The 20,516-nt window shown below is 37.8% G+C and overlaps 1 protein-coding gene across 1 annotated transcript in view; it reads right to left on the bottom strand.

The window, feature by feature from the left end:
- The window catches only part of LOC127637998 (growth arrest-specific protein 2), a 93,558-nt gene continuing 73,042 nt past the window's right edge, over positions 1 to 20,516 (bottom strand). The window contains exons 5-8 of the mRNA XM_052119356.1: positions 19,404 to 19,467; positions 18,646 to 18,856; positions 18,420 to 18,527; positions 1 to 4,112 (exon numbers count right to left, since the gene is read on the bottom strand). Coding sequence (XP_051975316.1) covers positions 3,903 to 4,112; positions 18,420 to 18,527; positions 18,646 to 18,856; positions 19,404 to 19,467 — 593 coding nt within the window. The 3' untranslated portion in view covers positions 1 to 3,902. The remainder of the gene's footprint in view (positions 4,113 to 18,419; positions 18,528 to 18,645; positions 18,857 to 19,403; positions 19,468 to 20,516) is intronic.

Here is a 20,516-nt window from a genome sequence, read left to right as displayed (position 1 = left end):
CGGAAATACGCTCTAGAACAGGAATGTCCTTCCACCAACAAGCAAGAACAAGTAGCTTATCGTGCTTCGTCATGGTGTCCACGTCGTTTACTTTTATCTCCTTTCACAAGCATATAATGTATTAATTTCAAAGACGTCTTCAATGCTTTTGTAAAAATCTAAAAACATTAGATCAGCCCTTCAATATGTCCCCTCCCAAATTCCTATTTTAGTCAAGAATTGTGTTTGTTAAACCATTTTATGAGGTCTTTTTTTCAAACAGGTTTCCCAAACACTCTTTGTCTATCATTGGTCAACAAACAGATAGTTCTGCCCCAAACTGCTGCTCAAATAGTCATATTTTGAAAGCGTTACAAAGCCACAGGGTCATACTTTTCAGGGGAATTAACTTGACTTATAGTTGTCTTTGTATATTAAACTATCATAGTAAAATATTACACACATCAGCTTTAAGGTAAAATTCTCTTTCATGTTGTTTCCATTGCAAGAGCTAGATATAAGGACAAAAGAGTACCATCACCACAGTACAATACAATACATGACAGAAAAAAAGGTATTTTTTTATAATGATCATACACAAAATACACCAAATATGTTTGTATATATACAGTATACACTGATGAACCACAACATTAAAACCACCTGCCTAATATTGTGTAGGTCCCTCTCATGCCACCAAAACAGCGCCAACCCACATTATATTCTTCTCACCACAATTGTACAGAGTGGTTATCTGAGTTTCCGTAGACGTAGAGTAAACTAGAGACTGCTGTGTGTGAAAAATCGCAGGAGCTCAGCAGTTACAGAAATACTCAAACCAGACCATCTGGCAATAACAGTCATGCCACAGTCCAAATCAGTGAGATCACATTTTTCCCCATGCTGATGGTTTGTCTGAACATTAATGGAAGCTCCTGACCTGTATCTGCATGATTTTATGCACTGCTGTCACATGATTGGCTGATTAGATAATCACATGGATGATTGTTGGTGCCAGACGGGCTGGTTTGAGTATTTCTGTAACTGTTGATCTTCTGGGATTTTCACACACAACAATCTCTAGAATTTACTCTGTATGGTGTCAAAAACAAAAAACATTCAGTGAGGAGCAGTTCTGTGTACAGAAATGCCTTGTTGATGAGAGAGGTCAACACAGAATGGCCAGACTGGTTTGAACTGACAAAGTGTACAGTAACTCAGATAACCACTCTGTACAATTGTGGTGAGCAGAATATCATATCTGAATTATTTTCTGAGATGCCGGTTGGTGCTGTTTTGGTGGCATGAGGGGGACCTACACAATATTAGGCGGGTGGTTTTAATGTTGTGGCTGATCGGTTTATATAAACATTGTCATCAGTATATTGTTAGTATATGAAGCACTGAAAGTAATACCCACCAGGGTAGAAATGAATACTTGAATTCATCCAGCAATTTCATTCCATTTAGTCAAGATTGAATGCATAGGTTATTGCATAATCTTTTATACTTGATTTATACTTAATCCTCAGGTAAAAAAAAAAACAAAACATGAAAGAACACAAAGAGAGAGAAAAATCACCACAACTGACAGAGTATAGAAGAGATCATTAACATCATAGCTGAGATGAAGAAAATATAAACAATAAAACATTAAGTCTGGATTCCAGTTCCAGACTCCATTTTTCTGTTCCTCAGTATCATAGGCTACATTCACACAGCAGCAGAACATGATTGTCAGTTTTGTTTTAAAATGCTAAATACAATTACAGTATGATCACACACAATTCAGTTATAAACGCGAGTGACACCCTTACATTGTCAGGACTTGCAACCACATACGAGTAAGTTCTGGAAACATCATACAGCACTTGAACTAGCTTTTCTTGTGTGTGTTTTGTTTTTTTCATATTGGGACCATGTAACTGCGAGACGGAGATATAAGCTGTGTGTCATCCGAAGGTTTTACATCCAGTCACTATCCTTTACCAAAGCTGCTCCCTTCAGTTTTGTGGTCTGGGCACAACTAAAATGCTGTGCTCTACACTCAGTTAAACATAAAAGTGGCTGTCAGTTAATTAAGATTTAATGGATGAACTTGATTGGACTTGTTTATTCAGTCATGTTAAGTCTTTTGTGATAAGACTTTCTAGTGTTATGGACGTTGCCATCTTTGAAACTTACTTTAGTCACTTACAGTAAGTACCAGAACAAAATGACCTTTACCGCCACATGTACCACCACAGTGGAACTGTAAATTCAGTTTGCAAAATGACCACTAGGGTGGCGCAAAGGGACACTTTATGCACCTTTGAAGTGAGAGTTGTTACTTTGTTAATATTATTATTATTTTCGATATTTCACATTTTGATTTGTAAATGGAGATCAAACAATGCAATTACTTAATGGAAACAAATAATTGCATTGTTTGATCCCCCCCCCAACTTGAAAACCAAACACTGTCTGTGTGACTGTAACCTATACACTGGTCCTGTCCCAAATTCCTTGCCATTCACCTTGGAGTGTAGACTTTGCTGCATTGGCTGTGGGTTAATAGTCTTCTGTGTCCGCACCAGTGCAGGCTCGGCAAAAGGGACCAAAAGACACAAAAAACAGACATTTTTTGTCATTAAATTATACAATGAAATAAGCCACACTATGTTCTCGTGGACTTCACAGATAAGTAAGGAATAATTGACGACGGGCCGTTGAATTATTAGAAAAATAATGCACACCCGGGGTGGTAATGCGGTCACGACGCGAAGCGGAGTGGCCGTTACACCTCAGGTGTGCATTATTTTTCTAATAATTCAACGCCCGGAGTCAATTATTCCGCTTATACTACAGTTACCACACCTCGAAACATTGTTCAGATGATGTGATTCTAGACGTTTGTCAAGTTTTTGTCATTAAAACGCTCTTGTATGTAGGACTAATTTCTTACGCATCTAATCCCATGCCTCCGTTGCTAATTCCAAAGCGTCATTTTAGAGTTAGTAACGGAGGTTTGAGCCACTGACAGCAGACTAATGCAGTTATTAGTGTAGTTATTAGAGAGACAGAGGTTGCAATAATGAGACAGAAAATCATGTGCGTCATATTATTTAATTTATTTATTAATTCATACGTTATAATTCATTCGTTAATTCGAACAAATTTATTTATTAAAATTAAACTGCACGTTAAACACATTGACAGCCCAAGCTGTTGTTTTTTTGGTGTTTTCTTCATGTTTTTCAGCCCTCGAGTCGGTCTAGCTGTTCTTCGCTGATTGTTTTATGTCTTTTGTTGTTGCCGGCTGCCTTTGATGTCCTCTTCCGTTTATTTGTTTTTTCATCTGAGCTATCCAATACTGCGGTCGCCCAGTTGTTAAAATGTTTATGTTCACCATAAATATTAAAATTTACTTCCGGAAAATCAAAATAGTCTGTCATTTTTTTTCCTCTTGAAGTTGAAGTGGATTTGTCGCTGTCACTTCTTATGAATTGTATCCTATTTTCCATTATTACAGTTGACTACGCGAAGTGATATGGAACTGTAATGCGGTCAAGACCTGCCTGGAACTACTTTAGCCGTGCGTTTCCCTGAAAATAATTGCACACCTTAGAACGTTCTCAACCAATCAGAATCAAGCATTCAACAGCCCCGTAGTATAAGGGAGAGTGAAGGTCCACAAGAGGTCTACAGCTCCATCAAGTGTGCCATTTGGGAAAGGGCCATTATTGTGACAAACTAGCTGAGCTACACTATTGCTTTGTATTACGGATTGTTTTTCTCTTTTAAACACTTGTTATTTCAAGAAGCCAATGAAGTCTACATGCCCTTGTTGCATTCTACCACTGCTAGCAAGTGAGCTGTGCTTCAAATTGACATTACAAATAAAAGTCATTGTCATTTCTTTGCAGTTGGAGTATGTTGCTTAATCACTTCTTGCTTTTGTAGTGGGCCGCCACCACCAGATAGCAGTCAGGCGTCAGGTCGCTGATGCTGGCAGATTTCCCAGAGACGGGCGAGATCTTGCCTTCCACGCGTGAGATCTGGAGCATGCGACATGGGTCATGCTTCAGCAGGTAGCTCTCGAACGTCTCCCAGCCTCCGCCAACACGCACCATCACATGCTTATTATGCAGCATCTAGAAAGACAAAAAGATATATCTTTCTAGAAACAGATACACGTCTACAACTTTGTCACAGATGGGTTGACAAGGGACGATCCACCTTTTTCCTAAACTTGGAATTGTTCCCCGATTCAAACCAGAAGCCTGCATCCATTGTCCGTTCTCCAGTGTTTTCAATCGCATCTGTGTATGTTCTAAGAGGATAATTTAATATTTATAGTATTAAATTTGAAATTTGAAAAAAAGGATGTGGCTCCATAGTGTCGATGCTTTACAAGTCAAGATGACTGTCTTTTGACTGCCTCACCTGTCAAAGTTAAAAGAGTAGGTAGATGACATGCCAAATTAGTATGACAGCCAACAACTTATTTTTATTCCAACAACCAAAATTTAAAATGGTTGATGTCTGTAATAAAATATGGATCACTCATTTCTGTAGTTTTTACATTGCTTCTTATTGACCTGTTTCAGTGGTGTCACTTTTTCCCCACAGCCGCCATATTTGTAACCATCAGCAGGAGTAAACAATGATGGTGAATGGAAAAACACCCGTAAAACAATATCAAGAAAAACCTAAAAAAAATAAAATGCTGAGTCCCAGGAAAGGTGTATACAGGTCTGAGGTCAGCACAAATATCGCCAAATTTGACTTTCGTGGACACTTAAATATATTTTATCCAGGATTTACGAGTCTGATGTGAGACTGGCGAGTACACACCTACCGGTACATCCCCGTAAACATATCTCATTCAGAAGTTACAAATGTTTGTGTTGTTTTCTGCTCCGTTTTGGTCAAAATATTACAAAACGTCTGTGATGATCCCATCTGTATGAATTTAAGAGCTGCTTTAACTCATGAAGAACACAGAAATCAACCGAGCCATATTAGTGTTTTTCACTGTAGTCTGGCAGTGTGAATAAAGTCTGTGCTTCATGATCTTTTGATGTGTTGTTTATAGACTGACATTAGTACAGACATTAAATATGTACTATATGTTCACATTATAGTGCTTTTTCATTTATTAAAGCGTGCTACAATTATCAAAAACCTTTATACAGTCTGGGTGTTATGAATAACATCGTCCTATGTACATTTCCAGTTTAATTGTATCCGAATCGATGATGTTATAAATATAATGACATGTCTGAATAAATGAACAAAGACACACAAGTGTTTTATCCGTGCTCTCCCCCTTCATTGCTGCTTGTCTTTGGTGAAATGAAGCCGTGTCACTTAAAAGATAAAACTTTATTGAAAGAAAAATTACATTTTGGCTCCAGTAATTAAACAGCATTAACAACTTTTCAAGATGTATAAATAGAAAATAATGTTGCTGACTTTTGCTACATCTCACAGCTCAGCACAATGAAAAAATATGGAATTTTGGTCACAAACATGGCGGTTATACAGTGACATCACATGAAACAGGCCAATAGAGACCAGAAAACAGTTGAGCGGCAATTCACACTCAGTGGTTGGTCAGGAAAACTGTGGATATGGCATACAAGGAACAAAAGAGACTATAATAAAACAAATACGTGAACAACAATGCTTCCTGCCATGTAAGCCTAATTCCAAACGTTGCATTCCTGTATATGTCAGAAAGCAATTAATATTAGTTGCGTTCTCTGCACTGTGTGAAGGGGCACTATAGCAGGTTTTAATGTGAATGGTTTTCAGTTCAGTCAAAAGTAGTGATAGAGCCATATATCAGCCTGGCCCATTAATCAGCAGATATCTGCAACCTGGTCCAATGGAATCATATTACTAAATATTTTTTGGAAAATGATTTTTATGTGGCTCGTTGAAAGTATCACAGCAGTTTCCTGGTGAAATGAGCACTCGAGGTGCTACTACAACTTCTATTAATTTTCAAACAAATCACAAGTAAAACTGCAGAATATCGGTTCACAAACACTTTTTGCCCCGTTTCTCACACAATGCTATCTTATGACATCAAATCACTTTTACTATAGTGAAGAGTTGATGTAACAAGTATGGAAAATGATACACTTTAAAGTTTGCATTACATAACCAACTACTTCTACGAGCTTGTTCAAGTGTGATCAACTTGTGTGGTAAATCAACTGAGAGAGTTTGTAACACATGCATGATGGCAGAGTTTGACTTTGAAGAGCAGAACAGGTGGTGAATAACTCACACAGACTATTAAGTTTAAAGGTAGGTGCTGCATGTGTTGATTTATTTTTATTGTGTTCTATCTTTAAGTAGGTCAATATTACATTACAAACTGAAAATAATAATATACATATCTTCAAGTTTTGCCATTACTTTTCAATTAAGTCTTTGTTGTCATCCCTCTCATAAGCGTGCATCACAGAGACGTACAGAAACGAACATCTGTAGTTAAAAAGTATAGAAGTATTGTATTGTTTCTAAAAATAATAAATGGTTGGGGTTCAGAAGAACTTTTTGTCGAATGTCGTGTGGACTATTTTGATGCACCCTAAATATGCATTTGAGTACATTCACTTGCATTGTTTAAACGAGGAGGCCTGAAATTATATCCTAAAAGTCTTAAATTCTGTTTTGATGAAGAAAGAAATTCAGATATATCTTGGATGGCCTGAGAGTGAGTAAATTATCATACATTTTTGGGTGAACTATAAGTTCAGGTGTAAATGGGGTGCAAAACATTTTGTGATCGAATCACAAAAAACACATACAGAGGTAATCAAAAACACATGTGACCATATTGAACTCTAATCTGTCCTGAATGTGTCACAGACAGCAGCGAAATACCAACCCTCATGGTGCAGCTTTAAAAGGAAATAACCGTCCAATCGGAAAATGTGAAAAGCCAATACATACACAAGCACAAGCGTTTAATGGATCTTCTTCAATGTGTCTGAGCAGATTGCACAATGCATCGAACCTTGAAGCGGATGGGCTACAACAGCAGAAGACCACGTCGGGTTCAACTTCTGTCATCCACGAACAGAAAACTGAGGCTACAGTGGCCTACAATCTGGAATCCAAATTCATCAGACCAAGCAACATTTTTCCAGTCTTTTACTGTCCAGTTTTGTTGAGTCTGTGACCACTCTGATGTTTGATGTGAACATTAACTGAAGCTCCTGACATGTATTTGCATGGTTTTATGGACTGCACTGCTGCCACACAATTGGCTGATTAGATAATCACATGAATAACTAGGTGTACAGGTGTACCTAATAAAGTGGTCGGTGAGTGTAGGCCTACCCCTATTAATTTAGTCTAATGGACTAAATTTGAATATTCAGCCCTAGTAGGAGTACGATAAACCGTTGGTTTATCCAGGTATCAATTTAAAAAAAAATCTTACACCAAGCCAAACTATTGCCTGCACCTCTGTGTCACAGATGGACTCTTCCATTTGTCCATTTCACACTTTTAAGAGACTTTGACTGGCAAAACATCTACTATAAATGAATTAAATTAGAGATGCACCAATGTATCAGCCGAACATCTGTACTGCCTGCTGAAAGCAATTCGAACATCGGCGACTGTTTAAAAACAACCGATAATCAGGGCCGGTTATTTCCTAAAACAGGGTGGAAAAATGTGTTGGACGTGTGAAAAAGATGTTTAATTAATTATCAGTGATTTGAAACAAAGTAGCATAATTAAGCAGAACCACCGAATTATCGATATTGGCAGTTGTTAAATAATTGGACATCAGTATTGGCACACAAATGTTGTATCGGTGCGGTTGTGACGGTCTATATGTGGCAGAAAGTGTAGTTATGGCATTTACTTGCAGTGACTTACCAGCCAAACCCTGACCGCTTGATTTACCATTTTTAAATTGTAGATTGTAAATTGAGTTTCTGTTAGCAGGTTTTCATTCATACCATGAAGAGGTAAAATTAATCACCATTAAATAGTCTATTCAAGAGTGAAACAAATCCATCCATCCATCCATCGTCAACCGCTTATCCTGTGTACAGGGTCGCGGGGGGCTGGAGCCTATCCCAGCTAACATTGGGCGAAAGGCGGGGGACACCCTGGACAGGTCGCCAGTGAGTGAAACAAATATTTGTTTTTAATTTTACCTCTTCATTTTACTTTTGGCCTTTACACTACAGACAGGGCCGTAACCACATTAAACATTGAAGGGGACATGTCCCCCCAATATTCATAACAGTGGTCTATTGACGAGGGTTTTAATCCATGGTTGATTATTAAATTATTACATTTGGTCCCCCTCAATTCTGAATATGTTTTTACATCCTTGATTACAGATACTCACAAACCCCCTATAGAGGTGCCGGCACAGTCAAAACAAAATATGAGATTTGTTTACAAATTCCTGTTGAATTTTTGGTTTTGATTTAAATGTGAAATACATTTTTAATGCATTTGTCAACTAATCACAATCAATCTGCATCCACTTTTCTCTAAAGGACACTCACAGAGTGCATACTGCAAAAACGCCCTTCACATAATTACAGTTAATCACTGTTCCAGTGAAAAGAGGCATTGAAATAATTCTGCTGGGGCTCATTCCTCTTTTATAACCTCCATCCCTTCAGCCTTGAACAATCATGCTGCTATAGAATGCTTCATAAAAGGTGAAAAATAACAAAATGCCACTCTGAAATCGCACTGTAACCTAGCCCTGTGGGATAAAGTGCAGATCAAGCTATAGCATACAGACATTACCTCAAAAACAGAACAAATAACCTCTAAACAATAAACAACAGCAGACACTGTGTGGTGCAGTTCTTCGTAACCCTGAGGGGGGGAATTATATTAAACATTCATAAGGCTCTTAGCAGACTGATGGAGGGGACATTCACAGGTCGGGCCGCTCCAGATGGGGGATTATGTGACCCTTAGGCACTAGAGCCACAGATATACAGTAATAGCAATCAAATACAGACCCCTATATACCCACATACTGTAAACAAAGACACACTTATAATGATATATATCAAACAGTTTAGGTCTGTAGATTTGAAGGTTATCTTAAAAAGTCTCTCAATAGGGAACATACACACTCATTTTGTTACAGGAGCACCAAAGTTCAGCAAATGATACAGCAAAACAAACAGTGTATTTCAACCAGAGCTAAATTAAAACATGGCAGTCTGATAATTCAATACTAAAGCATCAAGGCTGCCAGTACGCACCTGGAAGGTCTTTCTCAAAGACAAACACAAAAGGAATGTGTCCTTCAAACGTATTCACTGGGAAATGAAAAAAAGCAGAAGACTTGCTTTTTTGTGTGTGGAATTTGACTTGGCCTTGGTTGCCAGGCAACAAGTTTCAAGGCAACACATTCAGCTGTTGGAATACTTCCTTTAAAAATAAGGTATGAAAGGGATTGTTGTTATTTTGTTTAATATCAGATATGAGCCAAATTTGGATAGAATATAGACACAGAGGATGTCCAGTTTTTATTGAATTAACATTATTGTCACCAATAGCATAATTAGTGGCCGGTCACAATAATCACAAAAAGTACACTAGCCGTATTATGATTTGGTCATGGTATCACACGGTGATGGTATTACATTACTTTGATACGAGAATGGAACTGAAAATGTACCATGACATACTTAACAAAACAGATTTTAACACTTTTTTTCACTTTAAGATGTTTGCATGTAAACATGTCCAGACCATATTTCACCCTAATATGCAAAGAGAAAATAAGAAATATATTCTTTAGAAACAAATCAAATAGTTTTTAATACCAACAATATTTTTTTCCTATTGTGACATTATGTTCATGACAATGAAGTACATTTTCCCCACAAAACAATTATTATTATTTTATTTTCTTAAAGCATAAATAATGGTATTGAAAAAGGGCAACTCCCTTTTTTATTTGCAGCCATTTTTGACAGGAAGAGTCAGACGTGTAACCCTTTTTTTTGGATGATGATAATATTACCATTTCTTCTTCCCTGAAGTAAGCACAAAAAATTATGCATTTCTTTTGGGATTTTATGCTACTTTGATCTTATTTACATGTACATTTCTTAATTTGACCATAACCTACACATCTATAATTGAAACATGAAGAAAATATGAGAATAACATGACTTGAAAAAAATGTCATGCCAGTAGATAAATATAGCCACCTACTGTGTAGTCTGATGACTTGTTGTATCCTAAATTTATATTTTATCACAAGATATGCATTAGGATATATATTTAGACTATTTCAAACTATTATTTGTCAAAGTTTAGCATTTAAAATGTATTTGAAGTGTCAGTTTTTGCAGTTAATGTCACTATAATTGCTATCAAACCTGACCATGGTGTTACAAAGACACAGAATAAGCATTTCTCTACCACTAATTTATTTCAAACAGAAAAATATAATAACTCAAAGTAAATGCATAATAAAATCAAACACGTGCGCATGCGTGTGAGTGTGTCAGATCACTTTCATCAGCTAGAAAACAACAGATGACTTGTAATGCCAACAATGACCAAAAGAAGTCTGTAGTTATTGATGTCGTGGTTCTGTGTGTGTGTGTGTGTGTGTGTGTGTGTGTGTGTGTGTGTGTGTGTGTGTGTGTGTGTGTGTGTGTGTTCTGCATTGTGGGTGTGTATGTTTTGCACAGAGAATGTTAAGTCTCTAAAACAGACCCTGTAATTTTGGTCTGTTTTTTTTCAGCATTTCTTGATTGTATTTGACAGATTAAAAAATGGCTTTGTTTTTTGGTCTTTCCCATTCATTTTCAATGTTCGTTAAATTTTGAACATGAATACCAAATGTGTCGCTTTTTTCTTTTCAATTAGTCTTACGAATCAAGCACAAATTTTATTTTATTTTTTGAATGTTCAGATGGCAAATTAATAAAAAATCACCAAGTCTTGTACTGCTCACATAAAATAAACCATATTTATTAAATTAGGAAAATGTATTTTGACCGAATATCATAGGAGGGTTAAAGGCTGAACAACAAATACTAGCATAATGCATAAATACCAAATGCCAAAGTGGCATTCAACTCATCACAAAGTATAGTCAGGACATTACTGATGTAAAAAAACAGCACCATCACTATTTAAAAAAAGTCATTTTTTATCAAATCTAGACAGCAGCCATCACTCAAACACCTTATCCTTGAGTAATCATGCAAAATTGATCATTTACTACTAGAAAATCACTTGCTGATATCACTTGAAATATCAAACACAGTTGAACGCTATTTTGTTAAATTAAGCTTAACATTGTCTTTGTGTTTGTTTTTGAGTTGCCACAGTATGCAATAGACTGACATGTCTTAAGGTCAATATTAGGTCAAAAATGGCAAAAAAGAGACAGCTTTCTCAAGAAACTCATCAGTCAATCATTGTTGTGAGGAATGAAGACTATACAATGCTATAAAGACTACACAGGTGTAGACTACAGTCTTCAAAGACAAAGGACACGTCAAAGGGTTACTTAACTGTAACCCCTGTTCCCTGATAAAAGCGGAACGAGATGCTGAGCTGATTTAACGTTTTGGAAACAACTTTATGTGTGACCAACTGTGAATATGTGTGCAAAACTTCAATGAAATTGACCAGAATTTATAGCCTCTGCTTGTGACATCATTGGATGCACCTGTAGCAGGGCTATAAATAGATGCGTCACAGGTGCATCGTCAGGTGTTTTGTCTGAAGAGCAGTCCTGGGGCATCCCAGTGCGGCAATGAAGCGCAGCATCTCGTTCCACTTTTATAAGGGAACAGGTTTTACAGTTAAGTAACCCGAGATGTTCCCTGTCAAAAAGCTACACTTTGATGCTGTGCTGATTTAGCGCTTTGGGAATGAGAATACCCACGCCGCCGCACTGTGTCCGGACCACTTACGGTTGTGTAGTTGTACTCACAAGAGCACGAGAGGTCTCAGACATGAGCTTGTGATGTTGACTCAAGGACGTGAGAGCCCGGAGTGGCATGAACATCCAAACTATAAAATCTTATGAATGTGTGCGGAGAGGACCAGCCTGCCGCATCACAAACATGCTGCAGAGGGACACCTCTAGCCAAGGCTTTAGAGGAGGCTACCCCTCTGGTAGAGTGAGCCCTGATACCTACTGGCGAAGCTTGACCGCACTCCTCGTAGGCCAAGGCAATAGCTTCCCTCACCCAATGCGACATAGTCTGCAACGAATAGTTGCCCTGACTTAGGCCACTGGCTAGTGCGGTGGACATAAGTCTGAAGGGCACTGACTGGACAAAGTCTGTGAAGTCTTTCCTGCTCAGGCGTTGTAAACGGTGGGGAGCAGAAAACTTCGAAAGTGACCGGACGTACATTCGAGAAAGGAACCTTAGGCAGGTACTCAGGATGAGGGTGATAGATTGCTTTAGCCATTCCTTGGGCAAAAACCTAAGCAGGCTGGCAAGACAGACAGTGCCTGTAGAAACCCAATTCTTTTTAGAGAAGTAATTGCCATAAGAAAAACCATCTTGAGAGTCAGAAGTTTATCAGATGCTGACTCTAGAGGTTCGAAGGGGGTCTCAACCAGACCCTCAAGGACTATTGCTAAGTCACATGAAGGGATCCTGGTCCTAGCAGGAGGCTCCACGAACAAAACAAGGAAGCAGAGGATGTCTCCCCAACATGAGAGGTGTGGCAAGCCGATAGAGTGGCCACGTAAACCCTGAGAGTGGCGGGGCATGTGCCTGCTGACAATTTTTCCAGCAGAAAGTCCAGAACTGAAGCAATCTGGCAGTTAACTGGATCGATCTGCATTATGTGCACTGCACCTTCTTTCAAAGACTTTGGCATAACTTCTAGTAGAGGGAGCCCTAGCACTTAGAATGGTCTTGATAACTTCAGGTGAAAGCCCAGTGTCCCTCAATTGGTACCCTTCAGGGAGAGATCTGTGGAGAGACAGATCCGTGACTCGAGCTCAGAGAAAGCCTCTTCATCGACCATGGTGCCCGCACTCAGGTCCTTCAACAGATCAGCCTGGTACACCTGTAATACTGCCATAGTGTGCAGGGCAGCACCAGCCTGACCTGCTGCCTGATAAGACCTCCCCCCAGTGTGGAAGTGGTCCTGCATGGCTTTGTGGGGAGAGTGGGTCTCTTTAGTGATGATGCCGAGCCAGGTGAGAGATAACCCACAAGTGTCTCTTCTACCGGCGTCATCACTGAATACCCCTGTGCCTCGGCACCCACGATAGTCAAATATGTCGACGTCAAGGGCATGAAGACACGGGAAGTATAAGGTTTCCTCCATGAACAAGAGAGCTCGTCATGGAGTTAATCAAAGAAAGGAAAGGACTTTCTAGTTCCCTTCCCCTTTTTTTTTTTGGCCACCAGACAGAAATATGTCTTCTAGTTTGGAGCGTTTGGGGGGTCTCTTGTTCGTGTGGCCAGTCTAACTGTAGTCTGGCCACAGCCCGAGTAACCACCTTGAGTAATTCCTCATCCACTTTATTATTGTGCATGGAATGTTCAGAGGTTCAGCGTCCCCCTCGTGAACCGAAGAGGCGCCGAAGCGTGCTTCAGGCTTACGAGAAGGATCAGCTGTATCTGGGGAGCGAGCGATAGGGACGGACCTGTCTCTCGCTCCTCAGCCAGATTTATGCGAGTGCCCCACGATGAAAGAGTGGGTGCTGGTGTGAAGCATTTCGACTGTAAACAGATCGCAATGCCTGCACCCGCCCTGCCCCAACGCAAGAGCAGCATGCTCTTCCCCCAAACACACAAAACAAAACTGATGTGTGTCCATTTCAGCCATAGAGCATAAACATTGGAACACACACCACTTGCTTTGTTTATCAGTCATTCTTTTTCTTCTTTTTGTTTTTAAAGAAAAGAGAAAGGTTTCTGTGCACTGCCTAACAATTCTAACTCCTAACAGAAGAAAGTAGAAAGTTCTGACAGTCAAGAAGCACAACACACACAGAATGATCTGAAGACAAAAGATCTGACGATGCACCTGTGATGCATCTATTTATAGCCCTGCTACAGGTGCATCCAATGATGTCACCAGCAGAGGCTATAAATTCAGGTCAATTTCATTGACGTGTTTTACACATATTCACAGCTGGTCACACCTAAAGTTGTTCCCAAAGCACTAAATCAGCATCAAGGTGTAGCTTTTTAACAGAGAACTGGCTCTATTAAGGACAGAAAGAGATGTGGAAGGCCTGATGTACAACTAAACAAGAGGATAAGTACATCAGAGTCTCTAATTTGAGAAATAGACACCTCACATGTCCTCTGCTGACAACTTCATTGAATTCTACCCGCTCAACACCAGTTTCATGTACAACAATAAAGAGAAGACTCAGGGGTGCAGGCCTTATTGGAATAATTGCAAATAAAAAGCCACTTTTGAAACAGAAAAACAAAAAGAAAAGGTTCGAGTGGGCAAAGAAACAGACATTGAACAACAGATAATTGGAAAAGAGTGTTATGGATCTTAATCCCATTGAGATTTTATGGGATCAGCTAGACTGTAAGGTGTGTGAGAAGTGCCCGACAAGACAGTCACATCTATGGCAAGTGCTACAGGAAGTGTGGGGTGAAATGTCACCTGAGTATCTGAACAAACTGACAGCTAGAATGTTAAGGATCTGCAAAGCAGTCAATGCTGACCAAAAGTTTGGAATAATGTACAGATTATATTATATTATATTATATTATATATATATATATATATATATATATATATATATATATATATATATATATATATATATAACATTTATTTTAAAAAATTATTACAGTAATGAGAATTTTGGGGATAAATGTGCTTAAATGCCTTGGAAATAATGACAGCATGCAAAAAATCCTGGGGTAAAAAGTTGCCATGAACTATAATGTAAAATACTTTAACAGCATTTATTTATTTATTTCTACATGTACATGTTTTAAATGAAAAGTTGTATATGTTAACATTAGTTAATGCATTATGAACTATAACATGAACAAACAATGAACAAAGAAATAAATGCTGTGAAAAATATACCATGGTATATTTCTTAAAGGTACTACCATGGTAACATTTTACCAAGCAGTGAGGTCACATTGGGGTGCTGGTACACTGACTGGTGCAGTTGTGAGCTTGGCTCTATTGGGGGCAGCACTGCATTCTCCACAGGCCACTGAATGAAAATCAGCATGATGAATTGCTGCAGTCACAGTTTTAAATTAAAGCTGAACAATCACTCTCTGAGAGAGAGGAATATTATTGTGTAATTATGAGATCTGGAAGAGTTGATTGATTAAATTACTCAGTTTATGGAATGGGAGGTTTAATACTGTAGATCTTAGAGACAGATAAAGAAACTGAAGCATCAGTCATGCACCGAGTGATTCTTAAATTGAGGATGATTTGGGTACTATTCTGTCCTTTAGGATAATTTGAAAGAAAATAAAAAAGTTATTTTTTTAAAGGATATTGCATAACAGAAAAAAAACTTTTTACATTGTCTCTTAAATTACATACATTTTAATAGTAAAAGGCTAAATTGGCCAACATTTCCTTTATTTTGGGCTTTGGCCTCTACTCAAAATAATCTCCCCTCTATAATACATTTACAAAAAGTGTTCAGATCAGTGAAATGCTACTTGGCTCTTTTTCCTTATAACTTAAAAAACATAAAAACAAAAAAAAAAATTTGAACTAATTTGGCATTTATGTTTACAACTTGTAATTTCTTTATATAAAAAATAAATAATAATACAAATAAAATAAAAAAAAATCGCCATGACAACCGATCATTTTAGACGAGGCTGGGAGACCTGCTAAATCACACAAAACCAGCAAAGAATTTTTTTTGTCTATATATCTTATTTAATGAGAGAGAATTCTAATAAAAAAATTCTAATGAGCTATGAATGACGGCAGTAATGTGTTCATTTCTAATGAACCAAAACACAGCATCTCGTCTCATCTTCTCATTAGAGCAGTTATCAGGCTGCTCAGCCTGGAGTGATAAAACACAACGGATCACACATATACATGATAACAATACTCAGATCTAAAGCATCTTCAGGTCTCTTAGTTGTGTGTAGTTGCTAAGTAACAGGTTCCCATAGTGACCAGGCCCATCTCACTTATCATTATTTGTCCGTTAGTGGAGACAGTGGTGTTATGGGATGCTCCACTGCTGTGTGTGTGTGTGTGTGTGTGTGTGTGTGTGTGTGTGTGTGTGTGTGTGTGTGTGTGTGTGTGTGTGTGTGTGTGTGTGTGTGTGTGTGTGAACCTGTATTTATCACATTGTGGGGACCAAATGTCCCCATAAGGATAGTAAAACCCGACATTTTTGACCTTGTGGGGACATTTTGTCGGTCCCCATGAGGAAAACAGCTTATAAATCATACTAAATTATGTTTTTTGAAAATGTAAAAATGCAGAAAGTTTTCTGTGAGGGTTAGGTTTAGGGGTAGGGTTAGGTTTAGGGGATAGAATATAAAGTTTGTACAGTATAAAAACCATTATGTCTATGGAAAGTCCCCATAAAACATGGAAACACTACTGTGTGTGTGTGTATGTGTGTGTGTGTGTGTTTAGCAGAATAATTAAAAAAATCACAAGCTCTGTTCCAAAATCTAATGAACTGCCTAAATAAACATGATTTTTTTTAAAGAAATGTGACATTTAAAATGTCATATTTCCCACTGATAGGGTTATTTATTATAAAATGTAAAAATGTATTAATGATAAAATCTTTAAATACAGGACTATTCCATATTATAAGGGATGGGTGGCAACCTAAATTATGCTACCTTATAAGATACCTTCTTTTTGACCAAACTGTAAGGCAGCATCACATGTATCCTTCATTAAGTATGCAATCCCAGAATGCATAGGGATGAGCTCAGTGAAAGAAAAAAAATCCAAGATGGCAGACGAAGTCAAGAGTTCAAACTAATCAATAATTAATTATTTTATCCAGTATTTGTGTGATATGGATTTTTGTGCCTATAGACTATCACATTGTTAGCTTAGCAACATGCTAACATCAAACTCTCAAACTCTAAAGGCCCAGGTATACTTCACGTTGCGCATTCCATTCCATCACACAGCTTTGAAAGTATACCTCACACTGATGAGTGCGGATGGACGTGTTTGACACATGCACAATACAATTGTTTTGTTATACGCTACCAGACGTTAGAGGGCAGCACCGTGTCGTGTCATTTACAGGACATCCACTCTGAAGGATAAAGAAGAAGAAAAACTAAGGATCCGCCATTAAAGGAAGCAAGAACAACAACAACAAAATGATGGAGAAGGATATGTTCTTTGAATGACATTACAGCCCAAATGTGCATATTGCCACCTAGTGGACTATTCTATCTCAACATTCAACCTTGCGCATGCGTGTCCGGGGACACTCCTAATGACAAAAATGATGTCACGTAGACCGTCACGGAACGCGAACAGGCGAAGGATACTTTGGGCATAAGATGGCAGACGAAGAGGAATTTTGATTATAAATATACATATAATTTATTTTATACCAAAAAGAAACTATACATTTTTTTAAATCTAATCAATAATACACTATTTTAATGTTCAAGTATGTAACCTTTTTGGTGTTAAAATACTTTCTTCTATCCGTGGCTAATATGCAGAGACAACTATGAGTAAGCTATGATTAAGTTCATTTCTTCGAAAACTCTAAACACTGTGTCTCTGTGGTGCTATGAAAATTCCTGTATTTGTGAGTTGGGGCGGGACTATCTCTTTGATTGGTCAAAGACAGATGAGGGATGTATTCAAAAAGCTGTTTAAAAACATTGTTTCGTTTTGCAATTCAACTCGGGTGTGCTAGTGTCACAGAAATTACAGCAGCTTCAACCAATAGTTGTATGTGCTATGCATTTCAATGCTTAATAGAATGTAATATTGTTAGCTTAGCAACATGTTAATGTCAAAATTCTCAAACTCTAACATGGCGGATGAAAAACTTTGATTATATGTATACTTATAATTCATTCAACAGCAAAAAGATTAAACAAAAATAGTTCAATCTAATAAATAACACTCTATTTTAAGCATTATTTGTGTGTGCTATGTGTTTCTATGTTTAATATCACATTGTTAGTTTAGCAACATGCTAACGTCAAACTAATCAATTGTAATTCAAGACTCCTGTGCGCTTCACAGAGGATATTTGTGTGGCACGTGGACATGTCTATTATGTACACTGTTCAAAATCAGTCACTTATAAGGTTCCATTTTAGTTAGGATGCTGCCTTAGAAGGTAGCTGTCTATGTAGGTAGTAGACAGCTAAGTAGCTCTTTAAGTTTTGGAACATAAGTATTGTGTTAAAATAGGAATATAATACATGATATGAATCATTTTAATACATATCCATCAACTGAACATTTAAAATACTCACCCTTATGAAAAGCATTTTCTCACCAACACGGTAGCGGCCCTGTGATTGTCGCTCTATGCAGAACTTATTTGGACATTTACAGGGTGGATCTTCGGAAATGTGCTTCACCTGGAACACACATGCACATGAACTAAAACAAAACATTCTATTCATGTTCTAGGGGGGATGAAAACATCCATCACGGTTACATGTGTGACATCTGAGAAGGGAACAGAATGTGTCTCACTGCATCATCCAGCAGTTTGCCTATGCTTTTCTTGGAGGAGTTGGTCTTGGTGAGCGGAGAGATGGATGGATAGACTGATGGAGAGACGGGTGGGGAGGCTGATGGAGAGATGGATGTAGGAGGAACAGGTGAGGTCGGAGGTTCAGGCATCTTCTCCTCTTGTTCAATCTCTTTCTCCAGTTTGATGAGTCCAGGTGGCTCAACCTTATACCTGATATAACAATAACCATTCACATAAATACACTCTCAATCATCCTGCTTGAATACATTATTTAAATATAGACTGATATACCAGCCAGGCTAATAATAATTTGGCCATTTTGAGAATACTGTACATAGGTGCCCACATGCCTGACTAAAGACTTAAACACTTCATGCAAAAACGTGAAATTCACGAGTGCTATGAGTGAAATTCATTCACTGTGGCTTGCATGTTCACATGAGAACTTGAGTTGTTAAGTGCTAAAAAATATATATGTTGTTATGTGAACTAGTGGGCCACTGTGAATGACCTTTTCTCATAGTGCTCATATACTTTTTATAAACTTCTTATATTTCTGTGATCAGTCAATTTGAGCATTGTGCAGTCAAATATTTTTTGCGCGTATACATAGCTACATAGCTGTGCTATCCCTGTCTCTTGTAACACTCCACACTCTTTCATCTCACTTCTCAACCACCTCACTTGCTAGATATGAACATCAGCAGTCAACCTCTGATAATAATATATAGTGTTATACATTTTTTATCATATTTACCTGGATGCTATTCGTCCCAGTTCTAGCAGACAGAGACAAACCTCTCGCGGCTGCTTGTGTAAAACTGGAAAAATATAAAAATGTGTACAATATAAGGCATAAAATGGCCAAAAAACAATTAAAAAATTCAATGCAAATTGTTAAAATGGATTATGATGTCAGTTGTGAGCCAGGAGAACCAAAACAGATGAACCAAATTGAATTACACTGAATTATGAAATATTAGCTCACTTCATTATTATGGATATGACCATAGAGGATACATGAACATTGCACACATGAATGTGTGGATGAAAATGAATGTCTGTGTCCAAAAAGTGTTTACAGCATACAGTGATTGAACAGCACACATGCCTTTCATATGGAATAGTGCCTAATACAACTACATTTCCCATGGTTTAGTGCTAGGACTTGAGTGATGGTGACACAACACAACATGCAACAAAATCTGTATGTCCACATCAAACCTCACAACATCCCACCTGAACATAACCATGCCTCCATGTTTTCACGTAGCTATTTCTGAGAGGGAACAGGAAGGAAAAAATAAATAGCACAATTATTCTATTTTGTTTTTTATATGTTTTCTTTCTTTAAAATGTGAAATATGGAGAGTAGTATATAATAAAACTATACTGTAATATAATATACTATGATTAACACTGAATCTATAAAGCATAACAATTCCTTTCCTCCAGCCTTGATGTACCCCTACATCAAGCTACACAAACTTGAAATTTCTCAACATTTGTACATTAAATATATACAGTATTTTTAAATGTAACTTAACATACACCATATCTAAAAAATATATAGATATATTTTGCAATACGTAACAAGTTAGTCAATTTTGTAAGCAACTGTTATTACTGTTTTTCACAGTACCTTTTCTCTTATACAGTATATCTTGTGTAAATGTGTAAGCGATAATGTGTGTATAAGTGTATCACTTCATGTCCAGTCTGTGAGGTGATTTGGGAACATACTCAGGATAACGTTTCACCCAAGACTCATCATCCTGAGTAGGAGGTTGTGAGCTGGACTGTTCAACAGTTTCTGGTTGATTCACATCATTGGCTTCTTGTGGAGCCTCTGGTGTTTTGAAACCATACT

The sequence above is a fragment of the Xyrauchen texanus genome, chromosome 46 (assembly GCF_025860055.1).
Source record: "Xyrauchen texanus isolate HMW12.3.18 chromosome 46, RBS_HiC_50CHRs, whole genome shotgun sequence".
Lineage (NCBI taxonomy): Eukaryota > Metazoa > Chordata > Actinopteri > Cypriniformes > Catostomidae > Xyrauchen > Xyrauchen texanus.
The sequence above is the reverse complement of the archived record's forward strand: the minus strand, read 5'-3'. Positions and strand labels throughout refer to the sequence as shown.